The following is a 10,000-nucleotide window of genomic DNA, read 5'->3' on the forward strand; positions in this document are numbered from 1 at the left end:
GGCTTTTATTTCCCATCATTTATTTAAAAATGTTGTATAGATTTATCTTGTTATATAGATTTATATATATATATATATATTCGATATACCTGAGAGAATTTATTTATTTATTTATTTATTTATTTATTTATTTATTTATTCCCGTCACTGATAAACAGATGTGGAGCGAACATCATCCTGCTCTCCTCACACACTCTCATGGATCGGTGTGTTATCATTAGCGTGTTTCACACTCGGGTCACGTCCAGACTGATTCGGTTCGCTCCAAATACAACGTAATCAGGTGAGAATTTAGGGTCACGTGACCAGGGTGCGGGATTAAATATATCGAGTTTAACGTAAGTGACTCTATTTAAATCTCTATTTACCTTTATTTACCAATAAGGCTTTATTTATTTATTTATTTATTTAAAAATAATAGTTATTATAACCGACGGGACTCTTGCTTTTCTATCAGTCCCTCCATTCGATGAAACGCGCTAAGGCAGAAAGCGTCCACGACGGACAAACCGTTTAGCGCTTTATACGTGGCGACATTAGACGCGGATTTCAACACGTTTCCTCGCGCTGAGAAAAGCGCGAAAAAAACTCGCTTCGAACGGAAGTCGAAAGGCAGCTGGTAAAAACATTTTTTTTAAAAAGCACACCGTCGTTGTTACGCTCTAAAGAGAAAGCTGTTAGAATTAAACACACGCGGACGTCTTCCGAAAGAGTTATCTTACAGAGTTTTATACGACTTTTCGACACAGTGTGGAAAAAAATAAATAAAAAAATGTTAAAAAGAAAATAAAAAAAAAATGGACCTGAAAATTACAGTGACATTAAATACTGCCATTAAAAAATATATTATATTTATATTATATATGAATCATAATAAAGAAAAGGGGGAAAAAGTCAAAGAAAACAGACCTCACAATGATCACTTTTTAACGTTATGTGATTTAAATGATAATAAAAATAATAAAACATTATTTACGCTTTCTTCCACCATCAAGGGCGACTGCATTATTAACGCATAGACACAACTTCCTTCCCTTTAAATTATACCAGATTATACGGATTTTAACATTCATAACAGCTGGTTAACTCAGATTCAACGTTGGCGCCAAAACAGGGGCACAGGGGGCCCGGCCACCTACATCACTGTGTCCCCTCACCTCTGGTAAGCGCCCCACCCCACTCCACTCCACCCTACCCCACCCCACCCCTGAACCCGATTTAAGCCGCAGGGACTCTTATTTCTTGAAATATTAATAATTAACTACATTTTTTTAAACTAACGCTGGTCGTTATTATTTACATGAGTGCTTTATGCGTAGTCTTGCTCTTTAGCGTCGTCGGGTGATGGCACGATGGTTTTTATAGTGTGCCACGCTTGATATTTGCTTAAACATAGATTTAGTGACGTGGAATTATTATTATTATTATTATTATTATTATTATTATTATTATTGGCTAAGGTAATCTGAAATGCGAGCGTCTCTTTCCACTACACACAACCCAAAATGATCCAGCTGCCTTCATTCTTTTAAATGATTACTATGCTAATTTTAGTGAGGTGGGCGAGGTAGGCCCACCCAGTGACGCATCGAGGCCCACCCACCCAGTGACACGTGCCCTGGCGCCGACCCTGCTCAGACTGCATCAAACGTAAAGAACGTGCAGGTTAAGGTCGAGGTTAAGTGCGGAGTTAGCACACTGCTTTACGAATCATTTCGCATATTATAAGGTTCATTGATGGAATTTAAAACCGCTGCCCGTAGACTTTCCGTTATAAGTCAGTTTGTAGAACCGTGAGGAAGTTCAGCGCCGTGTTAAGCACACATTCATTTCTTTTATCCATTCATCTTCAAGTAGCCTTCGCTCTTTTTCTTGCTTTCTTTCTTTCTTTTTTTTCTTAAGGTAGTACATTTACATTTATTCATTTAGCACTTAAGCGACTTACAAATGAGGAAACGCAAGCAAATAGCGATCCACCGAGCCATGAGAGCGTCCATCACACACACACACACACACACACACACACACAGTAAGACATTGGCGAGCGCTATCTAAGCTTGGGCTTGTTTTTTTTCTTTCTTCTTCTCAGAGCTGAGACGGACAGACAGACAGACAGACGGACAGACGGACAGACGGACGGCCGTGTGCGTTCCCACGCCCAGGCTCATGCAGCTGCAGCAGGAGTGGAGTGTCAGGGAGGGTGAGGGAAGCTCGTTGCATAGACATTCTTGCTACAAAGGTCTACATTTGGCAAAAAGAAAGAAAGAAACCCAGAAGAACAAAAAAACAAACAAACAAACAAACAAACAAACAAACAAACAAAAAAACCCTTTTCCACTTTTCCACCTCCACACGGAATGCCTGTTTGACATCGATAATGCTTCATTCATTCATTTATTTATTTATTTAATCTATATTTTTAAAAATAATAGTTATTATAACTCACGGGACTCTCGCTTTTCTATCAATCCCTCCATTCGATCAAACACACTAAGGCAGAAAGCGTCCACGGCGGCTCTGAGTGAGGGGACGAGGCACGGGGATCGACGAACCAACAGGGGGCACTTGTTCTTTTTGTTTTTTTTTATCATCACAAAAGTTCGACGTGCGCATTCGCGGTGCACACGAGCACACGTCCTGATGCACGAAGCCGTCGTAGAGAGCCACGTACTGTGTATGCAGTTATTTATGCACGGTGTTTTTACACGGTGGTGGGAATCGCTCGTCATGATTTTCCTGACCTCGTGAACGTCCAGTATATATAAATATATATATATATATATATATATATATATATATATATATATATATATACATACATACACACACAGAGTGTTGCATATGCATGACATATCGTATACTGAAATAATCATTTGAGGTTGTTTTTTTTGTTGTTGTTGTTGTTGTTGTATTTACATCCTTGCTTATGGTCAGAATAAAAACTTAACATAAAAACAAACAAGGTAAAAAAAAAAGGACAAAAAATGAACAATTGCACCTTGCAGGCGGATTATAGACAATAGATTCTCAGTTTGTTGTTGTGTAACATATATATATATATATATATTTATTTATTATTTTTTTTTTTTCTCAACAGTAAAGTCCACTCTGCTGGTGACCTGAAGTGAGGTTCTGGTTTACCGGGCTCGCTTAGAAACCCAGTCCTGTCAGCTACATTCAAGTCCATGAGACGCTCTCCGATGTCTCACACACACACACACACACACACAAGCAGGCGTACACACCGATCGCAGTCAGTCGCAGTTATTTGCATTGCATGACCACTCCCTAGCTAAGCTCCAGCCCCATGCTCGACTAACCCGTGCGTGTGCATGCGCGTGCGCGCGCGTGAGATAACGACTGACGTTTCTGCGCTTTTACCTCGTCGTACGTCTCCGTACATACACACTCGCCGCGCTCGTACACAGTGCCTCGCCGATAAAGCGCTCCTCCCAAGTTCGTTTGAGTCTCGTGTTGTGTGAGGTATGAGTAGATTGTGTTTCAGGGCTTTTTTTTTTTTTTTTTTTTTTTTTTTTAATATATAGATATTTTCAGTCACTTTTGCATTATTTTTCCTGCTTTTTTTTTTTTATGTTTCAGAGTCTTCGTTCATTAAAAAAAAAAAAAAACGTTAAAAAAATTCCTATCGTCATATCTTTTGTTGTTGGTGTAAATTCATCATCTGGATAAAAGGACGGACATGAGGACAGATATACAGACAAACAGGGCGCGTTGGCGTATGGGTACAAACTATTCGTGAGGTGAAAAAGGAGGTGAAATTCTTGTCTTGAGTTGTTTTGTTTTTTTTTCTTGCTTTTTTTGTTGTTGTTTTTTTTTACATACACTGCACGCATGGTCAAAAAAGTGACTACGGCTGTTTTTTTTTTTTCTTTCTTACATAGCAGTTAAGCACCATAAAACTGACGGACGAACGAACGAACGAACGAACGAACAAAAAACATCAAGATTAAGGAAAACAAAAAAACAAAAACAAACAAACAAACAAAAAAAAAAAACCAACAGAAATAGCTCCAATTTTTTAAAACATTGTTCTGGAGTCCTGAAAGTCGTTTCTTTCTTTTTTCTTTTTTTTCTTTTTCTTTTTTTTTTAAGCTTCGTTTTCTTTTCTTTGTTAGAATTTCTCCATATTTATTTATTTTTTTGTCTCTGAAATAAAATTAGACTCGAAAGGTAGAGCAGCTTCATCACCCCCTGCTGTTATGCACACAAACCCAAAATCGATATCAAAACCGGCGACGCCATCATCATCGTCATCGTCGTCGTCGTCGTCATCGCCGTGGTGATTCCTTGACACGTGATTTGGTTTCTCTTGCTTTTGAGGCGGGGCTACAGGATTCCTTGATGAAAGTGGGCGGGGCAACATGGACCAGTGTATATATCCGAGAAGAAGGACAAGCCTCCGTTCTGGTTTGCGTTTAGAGCTCGGCGAACTTTGACCCTCTTTGAGAGCATATGCTCAGCCGGTTCATTACCTCGGTGGTGGTGGGGTGTAGGCGTGGCCAAGGCTCAACCTTGTCTCATAAGGGCGGGGCTTATCCAGTGGCAGAGGACGTAGGGGCGATGAGTCACACAAAGTATGAGCATTTGATTTGTTTAGTTTTTTTGGAGTAGAAGCATGGTGGTGGTAGTTGTAATACTGATTCTGAGAGGTAGGAAGGGATTGGCTATTTCCGAAGTTTAAAATCAAGTAACGTTGTGGTTTTAGGACTGATGCTAAGACGAATCAAGATCATGCCCACTTTCATCTATTTTTTTTTTTTCGTTCACAAAATATTCCAAGCACAACGTTTCGTTCTTGTTGTTGTTGTTGTTGTTGTTGTTGTTGTTGTTTTTAGACTGAGCCTTTTCTTTTTTTTGGCCAGCCTTCTGTCGGATCTTCATTTTCTCCCATCAAATCCACGTCCGCTGCTTGATTTTTAGAGCGACAACACTTTAAAAAAAAAAAAAAGAAAAGAAAAAAGAAAAAAAAAGAAAAAAGAAAAATAACAATAAAATTCCTCTCGCTTTCACTTTTCCGCTCACCTCGGCGTCCATTTTTAATGGAATGGAAACGGGGACGTTCCGAATTTCCGATGTGTCGATTGGCCCCACTTATTTATTTATTTTATTTATTTATTTGAAGGAAATAAAAAAAAAAGAAAAGAAAAATAAGGTACGAAAAAAACAAAACAAATCAGGGAAACTGTCCTTTGTTGTCCTCTCGGCCTCTCAGTGAGAAAAAAGATGATAAGTGAGGAAGAGGAAGAGGAAGAGGACGAGGACGAGGACGAGGATGAGGAATGGTCGGCCCTCCTGTCTACAGTGGTATTCCGACAAGAGCGAGAGCTGAGTCAGTGTGTTCGTTTTCGATTTAGTTCCTGCTCATGAATACGTCAGTGTGTTCAAGAATGTGTCTATGTGTGTGTGTGTGTGTGTGTGTGTGTGTGTGTGAGAGGAGGAGGCTGTGAGGTAGCTGCTCTCTGTTCAGAGGTGAGGTAGAGCCTGTCAGCACAGAGGCAGTTGTGGAGCCACAGCCAGAGGTGTGCCCGAACTGAGGTACAAAAAAATAATAATAATTAAACAACAATACCATAAAACAGCCAATCCATCATGTCGGTAGCCTGCCTGCTCTGTCTACACTCATCACTGTGTGTGTGTGTGTGTGTGTGTGTGTGTGTGTGTGTGTGTGTCGCACCCAGAGCGACGTCTGTGCCCGGGATGGGGGTAAAGTGGAGACGGTTTTAGAGCAACAGCACTGCAGTGCATACAGTAATGAGGCTTTACAGGTTTCTGAGGTGTGTGCGCGCGTGTGTGTGTGTGTGTGTGTGTGTGTGTGTGTGTGTGTTCGGTCTGGGAGGAACTTAATACTATTCAGTGCTTTTTCATTAGCCTGGTTAGCATACGAGCCTGGTTTTCTTACCTTAGCCGTATGGCTAAGGTAAGAAAAATGCGACTCATTAGTCGACACTGTAGCCACGTGCTTGCGATAATCAAATCGGTTGCTATAGTAACAAGGCAAGCATGACGAGGTTCTACTGAAAGTTAGCTTTGCCCGTTAGCTAGCAACGTGGCTCTTTGTTGTTCGGTGTTTTACTCTACAACGCATTAGGCGCAGGACGTGAAGACGGCGGGCGGGATTTTATTTTCGTTTGGTTTATCCGACGCGCAGATTTCACGGCGTGACGTTTCGCGACAGCGCGTGTAAGTGCCAGAAAACGGAAAAGCTGTCGGACCGGGAAAAAACCCTTCAGATATCTCTGTCGTGCAAAGCGGGCAGTGAGCCGGCTAGCGAAGCGTCTAGCGACGTACGATTTCCTCACGCACGCAACGTCACACGTCAATCGCGTGCTCAGCGACGCTCGCGCGCCTCGAATCGGGATTGAAACCCGGTCGTTTTCGAGGAGGGGAAAAACAAACAAACAAACAAAAAAACCATCTGGAAATCCGTTTGCAGGTTTGAGAAGGATATAAAGTTTGTAAACATTTCATCTCACGGCGCAAAAAAAAAAAAAAAAAATGACAGGAAGTGAAGATATCTTATGAACAGTCGGGTGCGTGTATCATTTATTACCTATTAAACCAAACAAAACAAGTTCAATAATCATACATTTAGGTTTATCTTCTAATTATGAAATACCAGCCACGTCCGACCGTCTCCGAGATATTTTCACTTTCTATGATCCTCTGTTTGCGTGGCGCGAAAGGTCTTTCAGCCTCGCTAAACTCTGTAACGTTTAGATATCTTTTATTAGAGAATGAGCAGCGACGAACCGAGATGTGTCCTGCGTGCTTACTCCGTGCGAAAGGCTTGAACTACACGCTTATGCGAAAGCGAGTCGAGTGAAAAGCCATCATATATTTCAATTATAACACTCGAAAGAATTGCCACTTTCTACATCTGTTTCGTGCTCCAAATACACGTCTATATCGGGTTTACTTTAAACCGAAAGTGGGTGTGGCCTAAACGATCACTAGGCCCCCAGAAACACTGTTAAAACCCAAGAGGTAGAAATGTGTGAATTCTGACTCGGAGCGTTCCTCGACATCACTCCAGCTCATATTTAGTCTCAGCTAGTGAATTGAGACCGGGCCGTTACTAAGCATGAATGACTGAACGCTGTATGTTGGTAAATCTTATGCACTTATATAGCACTTTAGCGGTTCTACAAAGGCGCTAGGTGCTAGCTTGCCACAGCTAGCCATGAACTTGGGGTTCAGGGTCTCGCCCAGGGACACGGTATGCGAGTCACGTGGGCCGGGAACCGACCCACCGACCCTACGATTATTCCACGACCCGCTCTACCACCTGATCCACATCCGCCCACATTAACGTTAATGTTCAAGCTAATTATTATATTCTTTTGTTTATTCCACAAATCATTTGTTTATCTGACCGCTTGCCGACACGGAACACTGCGCCCCCACTTCTATCTCTCCGGAACGTGTCCGTGTCTGTCCGTAGTCGATTCTAGACACCTCGAAATATGTGATGAGAGTTATGAACATCTCGCGAAGGCCGTCGAAAACCCGTCCACTCGATACGTTCCGCCGCGGAGCGTCGGCGCTACAAACCCAGGCCACGACCAGGCAGAACCGCAAACTCGCGAGTCTGCGTCCAGGCGAACGAGTGAAGGGGTCGACGTCCAGGCGGACGAGTGTGCATACGTCTCAAACGTCCGGAATCGGTTCCGAGTAGCTAAGGATTAAAATACAGCACCTGCTTTGGTTCGAAAACGTTCCTCCCAGCCAGCACACGGGCTCGCGCTCGCTACGATCAGTGAAATGAGGTCTGTTCGAGTCGTCCTATGACACTACTACTACTGCTGATCTACTCGTGTGTGTGTGAGAGGGAAAAAAAAGAGAACGAGAGAGACACTGGTGGTCATTGCTAGTGGTACCAGGATGATTTTAGACTACTGAAACGGCCTGACCACCGGCTAACACAAATCTAGCGCTGGTTAACGCCTTGGTTTTGTACACGCCCTGTGCAACAGAGCTGCTCTGAGTAGCTGGTGTGAGAGTAGTGTGTGTGTGTGTGTGTGTTAAAGTGTTCTGATTTGAGGTTAAACGTGTAAGTGTGTGTGTGTGTGTGTGTGTGTGTGTGTGTGTGTGTGTCTGTCCATAGCTGCTAATTTCAGTTTCAGGTAGCTCAGTCTAAGACGTAGCGCAGAGACAGAAGGGCCACCTGTAAATCGGCTGGCGGAGAAAATCTAAAGGGGGAGGGGTTAAACACTCCGTGAAAAGCAAATGTAGAATAAATAGCCGCTTCTGCAACACATCGAAGGAGAACACGAGCCCCGGAGAAGGTCTTGGCGCCGCCTCTGCCTCTGCCATCATGCTGCTGGTGCATCTGATGCGTAGGATAGGAAGGCGGACGAGGACGAGGTGGGGTCGGGATCGGGACCGTGTCGACGTGTTTAAAAGGACGGAGATGGTCGGGTGTGTGTATGTTTTTGTTTTTTTTTTTTTTCCCGTGTTTTTTTTTTTTTTTTTTTTTAGTAAAAAAAAAAAAAAAAAAAAAAAAAAGAAAAGGTGCCGTTCCTTTCCAGCGCTCACACTTCCTGGTCCTCGAAGACCTCGAGGAAGAGCGGAGGAAACAGCTCGGTGGGACACTCCACCTTCATGTGCAGGAAGCGGCTGGCGTGGCACGCGCCGATCATGCGCAGGTCCGTCACCTTCATCAGCAGCTTGGGCCAGAAGTGGGGAATGTTGTGCTTGCGATAGTTGATGTAGTGCTCGAACGCCAGCAGGTACGTCTCCTGGCACTTCTCGATCTTCTCCATGCACGTCAAACCTGAGCGGTCTGGAAAGGAACGAGATGGGGATACAAACTTAATGAACAATTTCCCTTTACACCAAGACCTGGACCTCACCTGGATGCTGTGGATTTGTCCGTTCCGTATTCCACACAATTACCTGAGTGATTTCCTCATGTCATGTACACAAAGCTAAACGGTTCGCTCGGAGACATCGGCGTCGTACCTGAGCTCATGAGCAGCACGGCCTGCAGCAGCGCCACCTCCGTGTCGTCCAGGTTGAACTGCGCGAGGCTCTTGCCCAGGTCGAAGATGGCGTCGGAGACTACGCCCAGGCCGCCGTTCTTCAGCTGCTCCCTCTTCACGGCCATCTCTCCGCTCAGCGTCAGAGTCTCGCTCTCCGGGTCGTACCTCACCGCCGCCCGCAGAGACATGATCTCCATACAGCAGCCCTTCAGCAGGATGATCTGATCCTCACAAGGCAGCTACACACACACACACACACACACACAAAACGGTTTCAGTTACGTGTCAGTGAAAATCTTATGCTTTAGGTCATATTTGTCCAGATATATAGAAAAACATTTGCCGTTATTTCAGCGGTGTCGGCATTGCCTTTTATGGAGTTCTATGGGCGTCGCCACATGCAAATCAGCTGTCCCGTACAAGCCAAACACCTGCTAATTTTGGGGCGATTGGAATTCATCGACATGCACACGAGTATGCACAGACAGGGGTCTTTCTGAACCCTTCGTAAATCGGCCAGAAGGTTTCAGTTCGGTTTCCCCCAAACAGATTTGAAGTAATACAGACAAAGCTCCAATAGTAGCTACTAGTAGTACATACTATGTGCGTACAGTGTGACGTAAGGATATATATCTATATATATAGACAGTAAGGTTCGAGACACTGAGCAGAGAGACAGCGGCCGGTTTGTTCTTCCCTGACCGCAGCTTGTTCAGGAGTGTGTACATTCAGCGTACAGACAATAACAATGTCCTTACCATATGTGGGCTGTGTAGTCTACAGGGCAAGAATGTACACACTCGCTGTTTAAGGTGCGCGGCTTGCAGGCTAAATATGGACAGTACGCCTCATAGCGACGACCGATGTAGTGCTGCGGAGAAACACACGCTTATCCTTTACCCTCGTAAAGATCACTAGGCTGTCACACATGCACATCTTCAGTTTGATTTGTGTAGCGCTTTTTACAGCGGACGTCGTCTCAGAGCAGCTTTACAGAA

At 43.7% G+C, this 10,000-nt stretch overlaps 1 protein-coding gene across 4 annotated transcripts in view; it reads right to left on the minus strand.

Moving 5' to 3' along the window:
• thrab (thyroid hormone receptor alpha b) overlaps positions 1 to 10,000 on the minus strand; it is a 158,898-nt gene that overhangs the window by 3,809 nt on the left and 145,089 nt on the right. For all 4 annotated transcript variants that reach the window (XM_053685276.1, XM_053685278.1, XM_017483581.3 and 1 more), the window contains 2 exons: positions 8,983 to 9,241; positions 1 to 8,803 (listed from right to left, as the gene is read on the minus strand). The exon at positions 1 to 8,803 is cut by the window's left edge and continues 3,809 nt beyond it. In XM_053685276.1, the coding sequence (XP_053541251.1) occupies positions 8,553 to 8,803; positions 8,983 to 9,241 (510 nt within the window). In that variant the 3' untranslated portion in view covers positions 1 to 8,552. The remainder of the gene's footprint in view (positions 8,804 to 8,982; positions 9,242 to 10,000) is intronic.

This window comes from Ictalurus punctatus, chromosome 13 (assembly GCF_001660625.3).
Source record: "Ictalurus punctatus breed USDA103 chromosome 13, Coco_2.0, whole genome shotgun sequence".
Taxonomy (NCBI): Eukaryota; Metazoa; Chordata; class Actinopteri; order Siluriformes; family Ictaluridae; genus Ictalurus; species Ictalurus punctatus.